General features: G+C 44.0%; 1 protein-coding gene across 5 annotated transcripts in view; it reads right to left on the bottom strand.

Annotated features, from left to right (window-relative positions):
- ITGA6 (integrin subunit alpha 6) overlaps positions 1 to 22,218 on the bottom strand; it is a 38,398-nt gene extending 16,180 nt beyond the window's left edge. For 2 of the 5 annotated variants that reach the window (XM_042874236.1, XM_042874237.1), the window contains exons 1-6: positions 22,021 to 22,218; positions 7,013 to 7,140; positions 6,714 to 6,793; positions 4,575 to 4,830; positions 2,945 to 3,076; positions 399 to 609 (exon numbers count right to left, since the gene is read on the bottom strand). In XM_042874236.1, the coding sequence (XP_042730170.1) occupies positions 399 to 609; positions 2,945 to 3,076; positions 4,575 to 4,830; positions 6,714 to 6,793; positions 7,013 to 7,140; positions 22,021 to 22,181 (968 nt within the window). In that variant the 5' untranslated portion in view covers positions 22,182 to 22,218. Of the gene's footprint in view, positions 1 to 398; positions 610 to 1,599; positions 1,717 to 2,944; positions 3,077 to 4,574; positions 4,831 to 6,713; positions 6,794 to 7,012; positions 7,141 to 12,380; positions 12,460 to 14,398; positions 14,563 to 22,020 lie in introns of those variants that run through there. The other 3 variants (XM_042874240.1, XM_042874239.1, XM_042874238.1) reach the window with 3 other exon arrangements.
- Between the last annotated feature and the right edge of the window lie 438 nt (positions 22,219 to 22,656).

Below are 22,656 nucleotides of genomic sequence, written 5' to 3'. Positions count from 1 at the left end.
GAGAAGAGCTCACAGAGACTGCAGTCTCAAGGTCATCAGTCAACCTGCTGCTGAACAGAGGTGATTAAAAAGTACTTTCAACTAGTCATGCAAAAACAGCTGACAGAGGATCCCCTAAGACTGCAAGCCAATTACATTCTCTGCATCACATACAAGAAACTTCTTGGATCTTCCTTTGGTATCATTTCTTCTTTACTTACGCTAATGTTATGAATTGAAGTACAACTCATTTCTGTAATTAAAAACATAGATTGTGTTCTGCGTGACTTTCTAAACGCTCAGCAATTCCTCCAGCAAAACATGTAAGATTGTTCTTTACACTTCAAATGTAAAAGCCAAAGCAGAAATGAGTCAGTCTGTTATCCTGTATAGGCAGCACGAGTTAACCAAGGCCATACCCATCACTGTTGAGATCCACAACAGCCACATCATAACCAAAAGAAGAGGCCAGCCCTTCTCCTTCAAACATGTGCTCCAGAGTAAGCGCCCTCTGATTTTTCTCTTTTTTCAGTAGAACAACTGCTCCACTATGGTTGGCTCTTGGTGCACCAGACACAAAAGTCATCTCATCTTGGGAGACGATTCCTTTACCAGAGTCCAAGGAGAAACCTTTAACAGAGAAATAAACAAACAACTTAGTGCTCATATTGTTAACAAGAAAAGTAAATAACCCTACTATATTAAAGTGGCATATTGGATAGAAGTTTTCTAAAACAGAGTATGGTATACTGGCAGTTCCGTGTTTCTCTTTGAACTGGTGAATGCATGTTTATAAGATTACACTCTTTCAACGTATTCCATTTAAGTTATCTCCCCCACAAAATGCACTATTTCATTGCTCTGGTCTCCATTTTGCAGACAGTAAATACAAGATAATTTTTTTTTTTAAATGTATTGGCTTAGAAAGGACTAAACATTACCACTTGAATATAGCTTGAGTACTGCACCTTCAAGAAAATCATTATAAAACTTCTACGTACAAGTCAATAAACTCTGTTACAAGCATGCAAGATGTACTGTCCATGCTTAACATTTGACATTAAATGATGTAATACAGTAGTTGAGAATCACTTTATCCAGTAGTGGTGAAATTGGCAACTTTAATTTATTGTGGCTCTAGTGAACACGTCTGAATGAATTTAATCTCAAGTATCTTTATAAAAGTTAATAGATATAAAAGTACATTAAAAACGGAACAAAAACAATATAATGCATATACCGACATAGCCAATAAAGCTCAAAGTGAGATGATGCACACTGCAACGAAGAAAATAGCAGCCAGCAGATGGTAATCTCCCTTTTCAAATACTTCACCACTACTATTGAAATTCTCAATTACAGCAATTCACAATGAGACAGTTTCAAAAAAATCAGGAAGAGGAGTCCACTTTGTGGGAGAGATGAGAGGGTTTGGAGAAATGCATCACAAATCAGTGCTTCTCTGAAGCCAGCTTATTTTACAAGTTACTCTTCATCTGAATCCCTGCTGTCACATGCTTTTACTTGCAATGTATTTGTAATGAGAATGGAAAGGAGAATATCATGTTAAAGGTCTGAAGATTGCGTGACCAGATGCTGCCACCTCAGGTGGTCACAAACCTAAGTAGCTATTCATCATTACATCCACTGATTTGTCCACCTGTATGCTGGGAGGCAACGTTTTGTACACAAACTGATCTGGATGAGTATCAGATACTGCTGTCAAAAATAGAAGACCTGTAAACATACGAGTGAAAGATTGAAAAGACAAAATAGTTGAGCACAGCAGCCATAACCACATATATTTACTGTCTAAATATAGGGAACAGCTATGCAAGGGAATGCCGGCCTTGCCTTCAAGTAGTTTTGATTACAACAAATCAAAGACAGCATTTACAGTTAGATAAATGCAACACTGCATTTATTATGAAATTGCAAAAGTTCAGTTTAGTAGACACACACACAGTAAATTGTCTACAGCGAAAGACACCGCTACAGTGCTACTCTCCCACATGAAAAGGCTATCAGTTTGCCTTTCTGAAATAAGCCCTTGGAATTTTTTACACCCAGGAACCACTGCTCACATTTAGCTCAAGATTATTTCTGCTAATAGACATGCAGCTCTAAGTTGACTCTTTACTCAGCTTGCTTTCATATTAACATCTTTCCCATTTGTTCAACTTCTCATTATTAACACAGAAATTCCAGCTATGAGTTACAAAATTGCATCTGCTGTCAAAGCCAAAAGCACTAGATCAGTGTAGCACAAAAACCTCTACTAGAGCAGAAATGTTCTTTACACACTGCACAGAGGCATTCTGAAAAATGGAGAGCAACCTACTCTACCAATTTATCTCACGAGTGTACAGGAATATTCATTACCCTAAGGATGTATTTTTGCTTTTGTGTTTGCACAAAGCTCAAGACTCTCCTCTGGAACACATGCACGCACGCACACACACACACACACACACACACACACTTAAAACATAAACACTCCTCATGTTACAGTATTTTTAAAAGCCTGAAAAAGGCCACCGTGGCTTTAAAGTCTTCATTTTTATTTTTTTTTAAAAAACACTCAGGCCAGAAAATTACATTCAGGAACTCAAATGCTAGTGAATACCACTTTTTGATACAACACAGCAGTGACCTTGTGACTAACGATTACAGATCTAAACATGGTACTTACCATTAGACAATGATTATAATCACTCCCTGACAATGCGTAGGCCTTCATTATCACTCTTAAATATCTTATTCCTTTAGCAGCACTTCCAGGTACCTCAGCAGAGTACCATCTTACACGTAAAAGTGGAGGAAGATGTGCATTATCCCAAACAATTCACATTTCACAGGGTCCTCACGTGAACAGTTTTCTCCTCCCACTCCATATTATTGCATCAGAGCAGATCACAAACGTTTAAGAAGCCTAAAGAGATTTACCATATGTACTTTGTCCTACCTAAATAACTGTTAGCTGGAACAGGAACTAGATTCTTATCTTGGCGGCTCTCATCACCAACTTCGTAAGGCCCATCATCAAAGATACCCAGATCATAAAATGTCTGATTCTTTTGCTCTGCACGAACCACCCCTGAAGAAGTGAAATGATAAAATAAAAGCAAATGAATGATAAGGGAGAAAAATAATAGATAAATGGTTCTCTGCTAGTACTACCATGAATGAGACAGTGACTGCTGTTTAAATAGGACAAACACAGACTAGCACACCGGCCTTTCAACAGGCCATGAATTTCTAAGCTCAATCTGTGTGACAGAGCTTCTTGCTATTCCATGAGATGTAATGCAGTGATCTGGAAAACATGAGATGCTAAGAGAATTCTCAACAAAAATATGAGACTGACTTGGTCATGGACCACCCTCATCCCACTGTGCTTAATTTGCTTAAGTGTCTCTTAAAAGGGAGGTAAGTACACACAAACACAACAAAATAAAACAAAAAATACTTTCAACTGTGGCAAACACTGGGAATATATTTAGAAAATATGTATTTATTGCTTATACTGATAATATTTATTGTTCAATAAAATATGTGCTTCCCTTTTATTGACAAGAACATTTACCATTTTGCCAAGTACATCCATGTTTTTCCATGGCATAAAAGAGTACTTATGGCTGGTAGTGAAGAGCACTTCTCTGCAATTAAGGTAAAGCTCTAAACTGAGTAGTTGGTCAGACTGTGTTGACAGGAACAGATAATGTGGAAGATTGAACCTTCACACAAGCACTCCTTGTGCCAGAGCTTAACTCAAAGACTTGGTTCATGTAGCAGGCACAGGTGTACAAGGGGAGAAATTTTAATGATTTAAGGATCAGCCTTGTAAAGGAGGGAGCTCTACAGCTGCTGGTGTAACTTAGTGCAAGGGGAAAAAGATTAAGAAAAAAGACAGGGCTAGCCTCTTAGATGCTTCTCAGTATAAACATATGAAGAAAAATCTTAAGTTTTTCCCCCCAAGTTTTGGATTATTTCCTATACGTGATATAGAGTCCCTGTCTCTTAGTCAAACTATTTGTGAAATTTTACTTGAGTAAATATCTATGCATTTAGATATGAATACAAGTAGCTTTGCTCTGTTCAGTTACCTTCCTGCAGTCCTCCGGTACAGAATTTGGGAAGCACTCCCTTCTACAGAATTCACAAAGAATAAAGAGAATACTGGAGGATATAAAAAATACCTCAGAGCAGCTATCCAATATGCTCAAACTCAGAGGAAAAGATTGGGCAAATAACTTCTAATTAATTTAGTAACTTGTTACAGTGCAAAATGTCAAAGCAAGAACTCAATCCTACCATAAGACTAATAAGGGAAACTGCTGCTGTACATACATGAGAAGTTCCATTCATAAGTAACCCTTTATAAATATTTAAAGCTGTGAATATTTAAAGCAGTGAACATTTTTTATAGAGGAGTGAAAATCAGGTAGAATCATGAGAACCCTGTAAGGTTTATTGCCCCTTCCCACCCATCAAAAAGGCAAGTAAGAACCTTGGAATGCAACATTTGCAAAAAATCTAAGAGGAAACGAGAAGGGGGTCGGTCTGGATTTAGCAGGAAGGAAGCTAGGTCATACCTTTCCAATTGTAAGTGCCTGGAGCGCCAAACACAATGTAGTGGTAGTCTCTAGTAAAAGTAGCAGCAACGCCTTGCTGACAGGAGCCAAACTTCTCATGGCCTCTTAAGCGACCGTCACAAAAACTCCATACTCCGTTATCCATATCGTCCTTAATAGTGAGATCCTGGCTCAGCACGTAGCACCTTCCAATGATATCCCGGGTTTCCTGCACTGTGTTTACATACTGCCTTTTCTCATAGCGATGTGCACATGTCTGCAAGATAGAAGACAATAATTCTTTTTGTATGTTTGTCTGTAAGTTATCAAAGAAGGCTGGTCTCAATAAGCCATACTTCATGCTAGCAAAGTTCTCCTTGTGGACACATTTGGGCACTCTCTGCATTGCAGCATAGAATTTCCTATAAGCATCTACAGACCCAAGTCAGAGCAATCACCTTCCTGATCAGGGAAGGCAGTATAGTTAAATCCCTCTTCGCTTTGGGACTCAGGGGTCTTAGCCCTAAAGCTTTCACTGATACTTAATCCCTCACTTTCAAACACAGAGTGGACAATAACCCTGTGTCTTGTAAAAAGAAAAAAAACAAAAAGCAAACAAAAAAAAAAAAAAAAAAAAAAAAAAAAAAACAAGCTGTGTTTCCACCCCCAGCTGTAACAGTTAAATAATCAACATGCTTGTATAAGACACAAGGAGCTGGTTCCACTACCATCCACCTTTTCCAAAGTCACCTCTTTCAGAAAAGTGCCACAGGCAGGAGGCTGAAAGCTTTTCCAGTGAGAGCAAGAGAAGACAGAGTTGTTGTTCCTACCTCTTATGGTGGGCGTTTCATTTATGGGATAACCATCACTGGGATGGAAAAAAGCAGCAGTACTAAGTATAAGCTGTTCTTTAACCTAGCTGTTAGACTTTTCACCTAGGAAGAGAATTCCAATCAAATACAAACGATGATGAGCCACCAGGATAAGTAGCAACCACCGAACTACTGTAAAAAGAGGTGGCCCCCTTGACAGCGGTGTTTTTTGCAGATTCAGAGGGAGGGAGGGCAAGACGAGCACAAGCAAGACAAGTTTCTCATCTGACAGAAAAATTCTCTCCCTTGGCTCCTACTGAGGCTGGAACATTAAGCAGATACGTAGCCAATACTCATTTAGGGCACTGCCCTACTCCGAGCCGTGCTACGAGGTACTGTGTGCTGCTCAACTGCACTGTGATCTTCAGGCTGCCTTCGGCCCACCTAGGAAGCACATGAACTGCGTCACAGGCGAGATGGCACTGGCTGGTGAGGAATTAACTCTACAGGACCAGTTCCATCTACTTTTCCTCCCTTGGGTTCCGACTCAGACTGGAGCAGCTAAGTACTGTCTCTATAGCATCAATAACCTAGAATTGTGCCCTGAAGTTGCTTTAGTCTTGTCTTTGAAGAAGCGAGGTTAAACTGCAAGAATATAATTAGATGGAGGAGCCTCCCTGCACCCCCATTTTATGATATAGCTGGTGTTCTGCAGCACCATGAGAGGTGAATTTGAGAAAGAGCTATGAAGCTACAAAAATAACATTATCTGCTAAATCTCAAAAGCTTTTTTCTCTCAGTAGCGTATGAAAGAATAGCCTGCATCATCATTATTAGTACAAGCTCTCACTGCAGCACGCTCTCACTTCCTAAGTCACAGTTGCAACATCCAGAGCTACATGAATACATAGGAGCAATTCAGCTGATGGCCCTCAGTAAAGTTAAGGTAAGGCTGATCATCCTAGGCAACAGGCTGAAGAAAGAGGGCTCCTTTCTTATTTCTCCAAACTATTTTTCCTTGTTTCTGTAGTAAGTTTTTTTAAAGAAACAATGTATCATGAAAGGAGGAACAAACAACCTGAAAATAAATTGTCTGTTCCATATCCAAGATCCATCCTGTTACCAAGATTACAAATAAGGGCTAACTCAGAGTTAGAAAAATAATTTAAAATGTCTACAATCTCAAGAATTTTGTTTTGCTACGCAGACATTCAAGTCCTTAATTCTAAGAAATTACAGTTATACAGCAATGGAAATTACTTTTCAGGAAGCTGCACAGAAACACAGATCATTCAGAACATTTACAAAGATGTTTTGGGTCTACAGCACACTAGACCTATAGACTTACCACCACATTTCCTCCTGGCCCCTGACTTTGGACAGTTACACCCATCCATTGGTCTTCTTTGCTCTCCATCTTTGGGTCAGCTGGAGATTCAAATAAAGCAGTTAATTTTTTTTGTCTCTGTAAGAACTTTACAGTACATGAGATAGTCTACAGATGGCAGTGTCTGCACATCTTATGTTCCAATGCAAGTAAGTTATGTACAAACCTAGAAAAGCAACTGTGTGGTGCAGTCAATGGAAAGGACTGCATTAGATCAGAAAAATCAGACAACTGCATAATAAAAGCACTGAGGAACTTACTGTCTTCATCAAACACAACACGTGTGCAGCGCGTGTCTGAAGATGTGATGTCACAGCTGTACAGCCCTCCTGTTCTGTTGGCTTGTTGGGATGGAAAGGCCTTTTCCCGAGGAGCTCCAACCAGCAATCTATAGAGAAACAGAAATAACTTCAAGGGATCTGCAGAGGCAGTATTAGAAAAGAGGAAGGCAGCAGAGTCAGGAAATGCTTTCACCATGTTGTTAGAGGTCTGATGCGCAAACATTTAAGGGGGATTTTCATCAATCAATACAACTGCTTTCAGACTCTGCATTTGCACCACTCCCGTGCCACCACCCCCCATGAGTATTATCACAAAATAACCACAGGCATGTTTATTTGCTAAATGAGAGTTCTCAGTCAAAACACATTTTTTCTTAGGATATTTTTGAGTCGCATATACGTAAACCACAGCCACCTCAACTTCCTAACTGAAACCAGCATACAGTAACAGCACCACGGTTTGCAGAAGAAATAAGAAACAATGAATTCTGCTGAAGAAAACCAAGATTGAGAAAACTGTGTGTAGATGGGTACAATACAGTGGGTGCAACCTTCCTGTGCTTCCAGACACCAGTCAGTATAAATAAGTAAATAAATCTGAAAGAGATCTGATATTACATTACCAAGAGAGGAGAGTTTAAGGCTTCAGTTATAGAGTTTTTCTGTTGAGACACATTTTTCCACATGCTTTATAACGGCTGTGGAGCAAAGCAAACCACTGTATCTCAGAAATTGGTTTTTTTCGGTGTTTTTTGTTTGTTTGTTTTCTCATTAAAAACATGACTTTTATTTCTATCTAACATACACCAGTCTGATCATTTAAGATCATACACATTATTGTTATTTAGGAAACATTCACTCAATATCACTAAGGTAATGAGACAAAATTGATGTCTCATAGGAAAATAAATTCAGAACAGAAAGTTACACGCGTATTGTGAAACAGTCATCTCTTCACCACTTCTACACACAAGAATTTTCCATAATTTGTGCTCACAAAGGTAAGCCCCTGAACGGTCGAACTTCAGGTAAAATATTTGCTTTTGACTGATTCACACATAAAAACAGGACAGGCAGCTTGGGTGGGTTTTAGTTTACAGAGCTTTTCATTTCCCCCTACGTACGTCTGGCATCTTTTTCAAAGATTTTTTTTCCAGAAACACAGCTGTTATCACAAGAGTCTTTAATCCAAACAACCATGCTTTTAGAAAGGCCACTAACAGCTTCATTCTCTAATTGTGGCAGCAGTACTCAGCTCTCATCTCCAAACTCTTTTGTAAAGCAGCGGCTTCTGAGCTGCTCCTAATGTAGGACTTAGCTACATTTTCCCCTCCGTTCTGTTATCCTCTCGGGAAGAGACAACACAAGGCTTGTTGTTGTCGTTAACACTGGCAATCAGAAATTATAGAAAGTGGGGGCTCCTAACTCTCCTAACTCTCAGAAATTTTTGTTTCTACTTCTTCAAAACTTGGTCCAATTGTACCCCGTTATTAAAACACACGCCTACCGATTTTAAGCTAAAATTCTAGTCTCAGAGCAAATACATCAGTCCTGATGCTGTATTGGTTAGAATAAAGTTAATTATTGCTTTATCTTAATTACCTCTTGGAGAGGGTCAAGCAGCCACTGCACCTCGCTGCCATGCCCCTGGCAGAACAGCCTAACCAACAAAAACTTCATCTCTTCAGTTGTGCTAAGTGCCACTTCAGCCTCAGAAAAGGCATCAAAGCATCTTACTGACTTCCCCAGTGACAGATCAGACCTTTGGGCAACCGTATGTGCAAAGCGTGCTTCACACAGCCACAGAACTCCAAGCAGGGAGAAGGCAGTGGCAACTCCCTCCCTGGGGCTTCAGTGCTCAGTGCAAGCATCCCCACAAGTCACATAACAGCAAGAAGGACTGTTCCTAATTAGTCCAACAGACTTGTGAATCCAAAGCAAAACACACCAGAAATAGCTTTTCATTTCAGCAAGCACCAGAGCATATTAAGCAGCAGGGTACAGTTCTGAGGTCCTGTCTGCTCTCATCGGTGACTTGTGAGAACTGCAGCAATGGCTGTAATGTCCCTCCTGGGGAATGAAAATGACAGCAGGAACTAGGAGAAGTTCTGCTCGCAGCCACCTGAACCCCTTCAGTACTGTCCACAGAACGCCCTGGCTCTTCCAACAGGACAGCTGCAGTTCAGATGAGACAAGTGCATCAGAAACAGAAAATCTCCAAGCTCCTGCAAGTACTCCTCTCACGCTGTGGTGAATTCCTTTCCTCACTCACAGCCTGAAACTTCCTGAGGACAACATACAGTTTTCACAACGTACTTCAAAGAACAGTTGCCAGCAATTCATGGCAGTATCTCAGGAACAGACACCAACTTGAAAGATAAGTCTAAAGGAGGGAGAACACCTTTAAAACACCTTTAACATTTTTGGCAGGAAACTCTTGTTCATTGTAGGAAGAGGCTTCCATTGAGTAAGCTACACTGTGATTTAAACAAAAAATACCGTGGTCTGCACCGAGCTCAGACACTGTGTCTTCATTCCTTGAATTCCTGTCTTTCCCACAGTATCTTCTACCCCACACAAGGCACCAGCCTTTGCCATCTTTTCCTTAAAAGTAACAGCAACACATTACTGGTGACAGTACTGTGCTTTAACAGGCTTGAGTAGAAATCACTGGAAGCGTTTCCTGGGTAACCAACCATTAGCCATTTCCACAAATAGGCAGAATAAAATAGTCAGTGGTGTACGTAATTTCCAATTTTGCAGCCTTCATTGAGCACAAATGTCCAATTTAATGTTGCCTTTCTCAGTAACAACGGTGCCACTGCACGCTTGTGTTTTCAGAAGGACTCCATCAGCATGAGGGGGGCAAAGCTGGGAAGCTAAATACTGTACAACTTCTCCCACTCCTGGCTAGACAGAGAGAATCCCCACATCCCGTCCTCCTGCACTCTGCCTCAGACCACTCCATTCCACTGATGAAGAAATGAAACTAACAACCACCAACTGATTAAACTTATATTACCAACCCCCCAGTCACAGTACCCACACGCACACCATGTGTCCAGCAGCTCCCGGCAGAGACAGCTGATCTCCATGCAGACATCTGCCCAGAGCTTTGTCCACCTGCACTACCTGGTTCAGAGACCCCACACCACCTCTTCAGCTTCGCTCTACTCTCAAAGCAGAAACAGCAGGCATGCAGCCACTCTAGGGGAGCTGAGCATCACCAGGGGCACCCACTGCTTCTGCCCTCCCTCAACAAACCGTGGTCATGGAGAACTTCCTCATTAGGGGACAAGTGTGTCAAGTATCCAAGCTTTAGGACAGGAACATCAAACCATAAGACATCTCAACGTAAGTGATGTTGGTTAATGGGACAGACTGTATTTAATCCCAAGCAGTACCACCTCTGCTGTGCAAGGATCTGGCTTCTAGCAATGGAAGCAGGGACAGGTGTGGTGGTTTCTCACCAACAATCAACTGAACTCCACCAGGCCTCTCCCTCACTCCCCTCTGATGAGTGCGTATGAAAATAATGTGGAAAGAAAAAGAAAAATCACAAATAACTGAGATAAAAATTGAAATAATAAAAGGAAAAAGAAAGAAAAAACAAGCAAAGGCCATATGGAAGCAAAAAGAGAGAAAACAATTATTCTCTAGCTCTCATCATCGAGTGATGTTCAGCCACACCTCGGGAAGTAAAGCCTCAATAAGCTTGGCAGTTGTTTGGAAGAATGAACACATTCTTAACAGGAACTTCCCTTTTCCCAGCTTGTTTTGCTGTGACATATAAAGTCCCTTTGGTCACCTTAAAACAGCTGCCCTGGCCACATCGCCTCCCCTCTCCTACCCACTCCCCAGCATGCTGGGTTTGGAGAGTCTTCATGCTGTGCGAGCACTGCTTATTCCATAGACAAACACTGGGGAGGTACCAAAGCTGTTCCAGCCACAAGTGCAAAGCACAGCACAGTGCAGGCTGCTGTGGGTGAACTCCATCCCAGCCAGAGCCAGCACAAGGACAGGAGCACCACAGACATCCCAGCACAGAGCCCTTCCTACTCAGGCAGTAATGGGAACTGGAGCACAACCAAGGGAATGGGCTTCTGAAAAAGCAGCTGCTCCCAGAAAAACACAGCCAGAAATGATGCCAGTGGGGAAACTGTTCACAGTGCTTTTTGCAGATACCCACTGTTTCCAGGCTGCTATGAACAGTTATTTTAAGTGACAGATGATTCTCCTAATCTGCTACTGCACTGCTACATTTTCCTACTACCATCGCAGAGCCATGGCCAAGTACACCATTAATCTCTGTTGCCCGGAGGCCTAGCACTTAAAGGAGTGTGATTTTCATTTTATTAGCTCAGCCTTTTTCAGGAAGCAGATTACGATAGGGGCTGGGGAAAGAAGCCAAAAGCAGCAAAAGGGCCAGAGCAAGCTACAAAGCAAAATGAACTACAAAGCTACCTGTTGTTCTGCAAAGGCCACTAATTATTGACTTTCTGAAAGTCGCATGGAAAAGCAAACACTTTCCAATGCTTTCCACTCACAGCCAAGAGCTCAATCTGTGTGGATTTAAAACAGGTTTTACAGACCTCATTTTCATTGGCAGAAAGCATTTTTCCAAAGTCCCATTTCAAAACACAGCTTTCCATTTTGCCCAGCATTCTCTTGCTGTAAGTAGGAGATACACTGCTTGCGTTTTTGTTTTTTCTTTGAAACAGTCAAACAGCACACGAAAACTGTGTAATTCAGTAGTTTCAATTTCTCTCTTACAAACTGTACATCTCCCCCAGATTTAAAAGAAAGAGCACTGGCTCAGGAACAGACGTTATTTACTAGATTGTGTTATAATTAAACTGTGATAAAATTATTAAAGACACAGCGTTAAAGAGATTTTCAGTCAGATTTTCTCTCACAGTGGCAGTCTTTCTTACCGCATAAAATCCTCTTACAGTAACGAGAGGTTTAACTCAAAAAGCGACAAACGTGTGCTCAAAGAAAAGCTCAGGAGCCGAGGCCGTGGCACCCTGCTCTCAGCCACCCCGTCAGACTCCACTGGAAATCCATGCCAACCCTGCCACCGTTGCCACTTCACCTGTGGGCAGCCGTGAGGCGCTGAGCTGTGGCACCAGCAGGACCAGCTGGCGATGTGGCTGCAAGCAGTCCCAGCCAAATGCAAGCACAAAAGGAGTTCATTTCCCATCCCAGCTGGCTGCTGCTGATCCAAACACTTTTGCCTTCCCCATGCAGGACATGCTCACTCTAGAGGCTCCAGTGACCAACAGGCAAGGAATTGCTGTCTTCTGTAACAAACAATTTCAGAATATAGATTTAAATGCCATCTTACTTGCAGGGCAATGCATGCCAGCTCCATTTGGACTCATAAAAATGAAGGGAATCCAGGTCCATGTTTCAGACAACGCTGAATTAATCAAAGTACAGAAGCAGCTGCTCAGAGTTCTTTTTCCAAGGAGCACCTTGGCAGAGCAGCACTGCAGCCTTCGCGTGAAGGCAGTGCTTGCTGGACTAACAACCAGAACAAGCACACACTATTCATGAGCATGCCAAAGCCATTATAAAAAAACCTGCAGGAGTTTTAATACGGTTGAGATGTCATTCCTCTATTTCTTTCACTGGGTGAAGTAAATCATTTTCATATGAGACTAAGAAAGAATCTCAGCACAAAGGACAGACACCTTGTCACCCCTACCGGAGGGGCAGCCACCCCTGTACTAACCAGAGCCATCTCCTGCAGCAGCCCAACTGCTCCGAGACACTTGCTGCTCCCCCTCCTCCTGAGCCACCATCTTCTCCTGTTCCCTCTTAACTACAGGGGCAGGACAAGACTACTCTTAACTACAAGGCAGGACAAGACCCTCGCATGGGACACACAGCACAGGCTCCCCGCATTCTGATGACACGCAGCAGCTCATTCACATGAGTCCAGGACAGGAGGCTGCATGGAGCCATCCCCGTTGCCAGAGCATAATCAGCCGCTTGCACACTAACACACAGCTTTGAAATCACTCCTTCAGTCTTAGAACCCTGTGTTAAACGCGTGCAACAGTGTCAGTGGCTTTGCAGGGCTTATCTTCAAGCCAAGAACTTGATCAGAAAAGCAGATATGGCCCTAGGTACATGTACTGACACACAGTCCCAACATTAACCAGAGGCAAAGACTTTCACAGCACTTTGAAGAACACTCCAACAAGGTGATGTGTAGGACCAAGGAAATGCCTCAATAGTCAGAGGGTCTCTTACCTTTTCTAATGGTATTCACAGATATTGAAACAGTGATCAAATACACAACAAACTTCTCCCTATACAGATCTGCAGAAGACATTACATTTTACTGTAAGTAGGAACATACAAACTCTGAGAATTCCAACAAGCTTGCAAAAGCTGAGAACAAGATTTTCTGTTTGCAGTGTAGCTCACACCTGCGCTGTGCCAAGAAACCCCCCTACATTCTCTGCAGCCTGGCACACCTCCCAGCAGGCACACGCCCCATTTTACAGCCTCCTCTCAGACGTTTTTTTTCATCCCACCACTCCCTATATTCTCACCAGTGCAAAATCTGAAATTATTTCTATCAGGAACCTTTAGCATTCTGCTTTCCTGCAGGCAGCAAGTAGTGCAACAAGTACTTCAGCTGGGACTGGGACTGGATCTGGATCTGACCTGGCATCAAAAACACATTCTTCTGGGATGTGCGGCTAAGAAAAAACCCAACTCTTCAGATACGTTCAGGAGACATCCTATATAGTTCCTAAACATTTCTCTAGCAGAAAAACTAGCTGAACGAAACATTTGCAGGTCTTACACACATTGTTAGTATCTGCTGCAGCAGTAGGCTGTGTATGAAATAAGGAGAACATAGTATTGTAGCATCTCAGCCATGAAAACAATGTGCTTCTTACTTAAGACTTGCTTCACACTAAGCAATCATGTCTGAGCCGTGTTCTGATCTCAGACACACTGCTGGATACAGCCAAGAGCAGCAGATTGAACCACCATGCGGTTTCAGCAGCACCGGTGGCAGGCTGACCAGTCTTTGTGATTCCCTCACGCACATCATGTGAAAAGAGCTACGAGAACAGAGGGACCCAGATAAATCAATCACACATAGGAGGCACATGCTTGCTACCAGCCAACAGCTGGCTGCCACCTCCGAGCACTTCCAGGACAAATATTCCTTTCCCTCAGACCTCTGACCCACACATGTACTGCTGAGCAAACAACCTCTGGTGTTACAGAACATTTTCAATTTTGTTCTACTTTATATGTTAGAGAGGTATTTTATAAGGCTACTTATGAGGAGGGTATCAATGCCAGCCAAATGAGGCAGAAGTTAAATGCATTTACCTCCATTTGAAAAATCTCCTTGGCCATCTTCACTAAAAAGGAACTGCTGTCAGAAATTCTGCCATTCCTATGGACACCATCAGCGTAAGTTGCTGGTTTCAATGAACAAAATGCTGATGGTTCCTATTTGCTGTTCCTTGCATCTCCAGGATCCCCAAAGATCTCTGAAAGGGAAAAACAAACGTGAAGAACACGGCTGAACAGCAACCTATGAACTCAACAGCTGACAGCAAAATCCATACACAGACGCTGGAGGGGCCTTAGCCTGTTTTTAAGCTGCAGAGCACGTTCAGACAGGGAGCGTCCCACAAGTGCCTCCCTGCTATCCATAACCCTAGGCAACTTCTCCCTTCCCAATGCAGACATAACATCCTCGCACACGCTATTACTGCTGCATAAAGGAAATCAATATTAGGAAATGACATATTTTTAGATGCAGTTCTGAATCAGGAAACGAGAAAAACAGCCAATGCTCCAGCAAAGCCAAAGCTGGCCAGTCCATGCTAGCAAACATTAAAAGAAATAAAAGAAAAAAAAAAAAAAAAAAATCACAATTTAGAACCAGTACTTCCTACCTTCTACTGTCATTTCAAAGCCATAAAAATCCAATCTCGCTTCACAAAGGAATACACCTGCACTGCTCTTAAAACTAAAACAAGGTAGCTACAGTTCTCTTTTTTTCCAAGCAGTAGTTCCAGAATTCACAAAATAGTCCTAAAACACATCATGCACTCTACCTTAGAGCCAAGGGAAGTCCATCTCACCAAGGATACATTTGATGCTAATATCAAAAAGGGAGCTTTACTAACTGTGGATCAGTCCACTTCTTTTTAAAATACTGAATGATTCACTCAAAAATGGAAGAGAAACTCTCTTCCCTACACTCAAGTTTGCTTCTCTAGGTTATATTCTCCTGACATTGCTTTCAAAGCAGCAACTTGCTTTAACATAATCAACAATATTAATAAATGAATTAATCACTGCTTCCAGACCATCCTGTATATCAGTTCCTTCAAGCTTTCCTTTTACAGTAACCTACCCTGTTTTATACCAAGACGAGGTGCTGATTTTCTAGTGAACATTTCGTAGTACAAATCATGCATTCAATAACATGGATTTTTGCTTGCTTTAAATAGCTGTTTGCCTGAGAGCCTCATCTCAATTGCATCCTTTCTGCAGAGCATGTCCCCAAGACATGTCATTCTTACAGTTATGGCTGGACTGAGCCAACCATCCCCGGCAAGCTCTGACAGAATCAAACGTTGATTTTGAACAGAAACTCTTCAAAACAAGTAAGGTATCTTCTACGAAAATGTAGGAGCTTGCATTCCTTACAAAGCTGACAGTTGCTCTGGTACATGGGGAGAAGGTTTGGGGTAGAGTTTAACACAAGAGAATAAGAATGGCCCATTCTGACTTTTTGTCCCTAACTCCCATGTTGTGCAGCTCATCAGTTTCCATTCTGTTTAGTGAAGTGAAAAACCCTCTCCTCCTTCCTGAGATCAAGGTCTGCCCTTGTCTTGTGCTGCTTTGTTCCCATTACACTACGCTGACCCTGTTGGTTTCAGAGGATGCAAATTTAGCTTTCTGATCCTGTTCCTCTTGTTCCTGAGATGTGTCAGATACCTCAGCAGACTACAGCAGCAACAGAGGTCTCTGGGCCAGCATATACTGTGTCTGTCAGGACTGATTTATAACATGGTATTATTTAATAAGAACTACCTGGTATATATTCAATCCTTTGAGAAAGAATAAATACAACAGACTTGGACCAGAAGAACTTAAAGCAATTTCGGGTAATTTAGCCATTACTTCTATTTTAATGTTCTTGCAAGGGCTTGGCAGGGCTGCATTTAACACAAAACACTCTTCTCTTTCCAAATGCACAGTCTAAGGAGAGAGTTGTGCCTCCTCAAATACCATTCACATTTATGGAGACATGCAAAAACAAGAAAGCATAAGCCAAAGCACTTCTAAGCCTGCATAACCTCTATCCCACGCATTTTAATGCCCAAGCCAAAGAGATGATACCTCTTACATTACAAACTGATACACTGATCAGGCTCAGCACAGGCACAAACCTCAAGCTAGGAGCCACATCAGGTACGCGCACCTAGCAGTAAGAGCACAACAACATAAGGGCCTTTCACTGAAGCCGACAAGGTAGGCAGTTCCTCAAAGCTGCAGTCTGAACTGAACCACTTAGCATCAGTACAGATCAAAGCTCTGTGCTACAGTTCTCACTCACGGAAGGCTTCTGCTAGTGCAGCAATGAATTACCATTTTACTAATGCTTAATAACATCACAAGTGTACGATTCTTGAGCACCTCCAGGTGATCATAAAAAAAAGAAAAAGAAAAAAAAAAAGGTTACTCTTCCCCAAGAGCTATGCGACCTCTTGACAAACAACTTCCAGGGGTGGGAGGACTGAGGCTGAGGCCTGCTGTCCCCACGCAGGAGGCTCAACATTGTGCTATCAGCACCTGGAATGCCCAGCACCACTTTGCGAGGCCGAGCCTGCAGCGCACACAGCCAACAGCAAAGGACTGTGCTGCAGTGTGTCCTCCTGGCACAGCCTTTGCAGAACTGCCCAAAGCTGTCCTCCCAGAAGCTCGCCGTTACTGCATGGCCTGCGCCTGGGAGCAGACACACCAGTGCAGCTGCCGGAACGCGTGTCCCTCACGCACCCCGTGCTGGCACAGCTCCACCTCCACCTGCAGCACACCCCGGTGACAACAGGAAGCCAACAAACAAACACAAACATGCTATGACCAGAAACCAGGAGCTGCAGACACAGCTCGCAACAAGCTCACTTCTGCTGTTCAGAAATGTGTTTTGCCACTGCAACAAAGAACTCCCCTGGCCAGGCCAATGTGTTCCCTAGGCAGCTGTGCTGGGCAGGCAGGGGCTGGCCTGGAGCTCCTGAGCTGAAAAGACTATCAGAAGTCTTATTTCTGTTATTTATAAAACCAAGCTTATAGTGAATTTAAACCAAACTGAAATACATCTGGTTTAAGGCAAAAAAAAAAAAAAGGCAGCAAGTCCATGCACCTAAAGCACTGCTCTTTTCCTACGCTGACACAGCAGGTAAACCAGTGCAGCTTTCTGGTGTGCCCCAGGTCAATGCTAACTTCACCCTCCTTCCCTCAGCAGCATTTGGCAGAACTGAGCACATAGTTCTTCTCTGGTCCTGTGTGGAATACAAAAAATGAAGATAATGACCTCTTCTTTTTCACCTGCAGGAACGGGAGTCAGATACTGACAACTGTGCAACAGTCTCCAATATTTGTAAACCTGAACACAAAACCTATCAGCTGTGTTTCTGCCAGAGGTAACACAGACTAACTCAAATGTAGCACAGGAGAAGGACAAACTTTCTGCTGTTTTATTCCACCTACAGCAGCCTGCTCTAGTGGGGCTTGGAGCTGGATAGTCTTTACGGCCTCTTCCAACCCAGACCATTCTGTGATTCTGTGACTCAATTCCACTTTCTTGCCCCTTATGTAACGTAAGCAGCAAAATTATCTCCTTGTTTCTTTTAGGCATTGTATAAGTACAATATATCTCTTTTAAAATCTTGCCCTTACTACTGGAGGGGAACTTTAAGTTCTCCCTCCTCCTTCCCAACTTCACTTGATCCTGACTTTTCCCACAGGACGTCCATCTTGATGACATGAAATGGTTTTACTATCACAAAGTAATGGAGCATGTTGAATCGGTTATCCAAGAACAGCTTTCACAGACAAAAACAGGAACACATCCAAACAAAAATCCTCAGGATTTTTGACAGCAAGGACATGGTAAGAAAACAAGGACACTTGATAGCAAGCCAATTTTTTTTTTTTGCATTGATAGAAGCTCTAAAAGATGAGCATTGTTAAGGTCTTTAAATCCTGAAAATGCAAACACACACTGCTATGAATTCAGCCCACCTGAACTTTGAATTATTTAGTAACAGCTCTGCAAGCAGAAATTTATAGTTTCCAATGCAGATGATCACAGTCCAGCCTTCCTCTGTTGCTAGAGCAGTGAGCACAGGCCCTCTGACAATGCAGAAATACTGGCTAAATGCCACTGAGGATGCACTACAGCAGCAGTACAGCAATGTCAGCAGCCTGCTGACCAAAGGCAACTCTGTTTTATATTGATAGAATGGCTCACAGCAGAGATATGCAGTATCAGCAGAACCTGTCACAAGTAAAAATTCCAGTAAGCAATCTTTTAGGCTTTACAGTTCCGAATGGGCAGCACAGACTTGGCACAAAACGCCTACCCACTGCTCTTCTTCTGAAGAGGAGATCCTGAATGTTGCCATAGTCTCATCCTTTTTTTTGCCTTAAGCAATAAGAAGCCTACATAAATTCAGCTTCATTTCTGTGTTAAAAGTAATACCAGAATTGACTGCAAATTATAAGCAAATGTAGATGTTCTTAGGACTTGTGTTCTAATTCAAGAGATCAGCTTAAACCATTCTGAAAAGGACCATCTCACATGTTGTGTGCACATGTATATCTCATCATATAAAATATCAGTGTGTATACATACGTTATATATAAAACTATGAGCAAACTAGTACTAAGCAGCTAATAACATCATACAGCATGAAGTAGCTAACATACCACCTACATACAGCTACAGACCCCTGCATTCTCCATCACAAACTAACAAAACTTTAACTCCAATAGCTGCGCAGCCCCAAGTCACGGCTGTTGTACCTCCACCACCTCTTAGAAGCACAGCTCCCATACCTTTGTCACACTGACAGATGAAGAGCAGACCAACCTCACGCAGGGCAAGCAGCCCAGCTCCCTGAGAACTGCATTAAGGTTTTCTGCTTCTGATTCATTGTGCTTGACAATGGACCAGAACTGCACACAGAAATCCAGGCAGGCAGCCCTCAGTCCATCTAACAGTAACAGTAATGCTTCCCTAACGCATATTAAGACTGCATTCAGCTCTTTCACACCCACAAGCCTTTAGCAGTCCACTTTCAGTTATTGTGAATAGTTTTTCTCCTCTTCATCTCTCAAACTTCTCTCACTTGAAAATACTCACATAGAATAACAGAAAGTTGTTACCAGCCCCCAGCCTTCTATAAAGTACCCTTTACAAATAAATTTGATGCATTTCTTGAACAGTCACCTACCTGTGCCATTAGGAGTTAAGTAATTACCAATTAGCAAACACAGCATTAGTATCTAACATTGACAAAGTAGTTGCCATTCAAAGGTAATATGTAAGCTGCAATCTTCCGTAACTAGGAAAAAAGTGACCAAAGGCAAACACCATGTTTAAAAGCAGGTTACTTCAGCTGTACCTTCACGTGTCGCACTTAAAGACATTTCCCACTCCCCTTCTTACCAAGGCATTTCATAATGCTTACTATGGAAATTATCTAGCCGAGGCAGAAGAGAAAGCAAATCATTTAAGAATCACTTAAAGTGAGCTGAGAGGAAAAACCAAGGATCTGTAGCTTGTTTTACAGACTAAAACATCTCTTCCACAGAACTCACATATCTCACCATTTCTCATTTGTTTTCTCAAGGACTTAATGATCTTGCATACAACAGTTGTAACTGCATTATAACATCGTAAAGCTGTGTGGAGTGGCAGGGGTTGGTGGAGGATTTGGGGGTAAAGGTTCTCTTTGAGATAAGAATCCAAGCATCAAGTTCCACTGGTGACATAGGGTTTGTGTATTTTGGTAACAACTGACTAACCATAACTGAGTTTTAAAGGTAGCACCTAACGAAGAAGATGGGATGAAACAATTACTTCTATCTGTCACAAGAGAGAACTTGATATAAAAGCGCTTCTGCAGCAGAGCTAGGACAAACCAACACACAGCTGGGAATGGAGGCACTGCACCCTGCAGACCAACATGAAGCTCCTGCTGCTGTGAGTGATGAGCAGCATGCAGGGACCAGACATGTCTCCCAGTACCAGACCTCAATGCAATCTCCATTCCTTCACCTCTCACTTTCACTAGTTACCTGGACAGCAGACAATCTGCTCCACCTACAAACAGCCAAACTATCTACAAACTGACATCCACTGAACGTGCCAGAATGAGTTGTTTAATATTGATGTTGCTCATTTTTATCTGAGCATTTACAAAGATATAGTCTAACCTGGTAGCCTTTGCTCCACTGCAATTCCACCAATTCCAGGCATAACAAAGTGAGCTTAGCATACCTTAGCCTCTGTGAAAGACAATTACATTTCAGCACATCAGCAGACAAAAACGTTGCTCAAAACAACCATTATATGCCCTTCCTACACAAATGAACCAAACATGGGTTTTCCAAGCAGCTTCCTTGGGTAGCAACCCAATTCTTTATGCTAAAACTCATGCAAAGATTTTAGAAACCAACCATCACATGCTCAGAACCACGCCTCACCACAAAACAGTTTCTCTAGGGAGGTTTTGTCTCTACCAAGACCCCTGCTATTCAAGAAGGCCGAGATTCAGCACGCCGTGCCAACCCCAGCAGCATCTGACTCTGCCCATCTCAGACTGCCTGCACACAAAGCACAACTTTCATGCTCATCATCCCTGAGGCATTCCAGTCAAACACTGCAGACTAGCTCCAACACTGTGACTTCTGTTAATTAGCCTTCTGTCTCCATATGTTCTGACACACTCATTCTATCAGCATTTGATAACGCAATGGCAAACTAACAAGCTTCAGACACCACATTCATAGCAGAACTAAACGAGACCAGCGCACGCGTAATGCTGGCAAGAATTAAGATAAGGGCCTCTGGAAAGTAACTCGCAGAGCTGTGTTTCAGTCTTGATTTACGTTTGGGTCCCTGAGTACCAGTCAGAAGGTGGAAACTGTCATTCATGCTCCTTTACACATTATAACTCCTATTAAATCACACAAAACACAAGTCTGAACGATGCCAGTCCAAATGGCTTTTAACTAAGTTTACCAGCTAACTTTATTGTGGATATGATTGCTGCCCAGAGTCATTTTCCCACACTCTCTATCCAGACCGCAGATTCACCTTCCCTTACGTTAAAGCTAAATGTCCAGAGACATTTGCTTCATAACAGTGCCTTACAGGAGATGCACTCTGCACAGCAAGTACCGGCGGGGCAAGTGACTGCTCAGGTGTAGCCATTGAGAAATGCTGGGGCACGGAGCCCCAGCCAGCCCTCCTCAGGACGCATGGAGGACTTTCCTTCGCTCTCACGACGCAGGGAAGGCACCTCCTCTCCCCCTCCCACGTCCCGCCAACCGTCCCAGTATTCCCTATGCCACCCCGCGCACGACCGCCCAGCAGCACGGGCGGGACGAGACCCTTCGAGCGCCCGGACGCGCCCGCGGAGCGCCGGCTCGGGGAGCACGGCCGCGGGATCCCACCACCCGGCGGCGCCGCCTGCCGCGGACGGCCGCCGGCAGCTCAGGCACGGAAGCCTCCCGCCCGGGGCCGCCGCTCGTTCGCCCCCGTGAGTCCCGGCGGCAGGCGCCTCGCCGCCTCCGAGCGCCCCGCGGCAGGTGCCGCCCTCCCCGCCGCCCCCCGCTGGCAGGTGATAGCCCGGAGCGCCGCGCCGCCAGGGGCAGCCCCGGCGGCGGAAGGAGGGCCCGGGACGGGGCCCGGCGGCACTTACAGCCGTTTCTCCTGCGGCTGCAGCTGCCGGTGCATGGCCAGCGAGAAACCGAAGAGGCTGCCCGGCTCCCCGCGCCGGCCGATCACGTTCTCCGCGTCCAGGTTGAAGGCGCCGACCAGCCCCGGCAGCAGGGGCAGGTAGAGGAGGAGCGCGGCCGCCATCTGCTCCGGCCGGCACGAGAACCTGCCGCCCAGCGCCGCCGCTCCCTCCGCGCCCGTCGCACCGCGCCGCGCCGTTCCCCGCCCCGCCCTCCTCCCCGCGGGCGGCCCGGCCCCCCGAGCGGCGCTCGCGCCTCGCTCCGCTGCAGCGGGGGCGGCGCAAAATGTCGGTGGGGTGCGGGGCGCCGCCCTGCAGGAAGCACGGCTCGCCGCGCCCCGGCCCCGCGCTTTGAACGCAGAAAAGCCTGCCGGCGGGCGGGCAGCCGCGGAACCCGAGCATGGTGCGGGAGCGGCGGCGGTCCGGGGAAGGCTCGGCGCCGTGCCCCCACGGCGGCCGCGTGCGTCGCACCTTGCCGGAACGCGCCGCGCTCGTGCGCTCCCCTGTCACGTACGTTAGGGAGGTCCGCGCTCCTTGGAGATTCTTCAGACAGCGCACTCGTTCCTTCACAGCATTTATCATTAAAACAGATTTCTTATC

Source organism: Lagopus leucura, unplaced genomic scaffold (genome assembly GCF_019238085.1).
Source record: "Lagopus leucura isolate 7727_CA_CO unplaced genomic scaffold, USGS_WTPT01 Super-Scaffold_100012, whole genome shotgun sequence".
NCBI lineage: Eukaryota > Metazoa > Chordata > Aves > Galliformes > Phasianidae > Lagopus > Lagopus leucura.
This window is presented reverse-complemented; position numbering and strand designations above follow the sequence as displayed.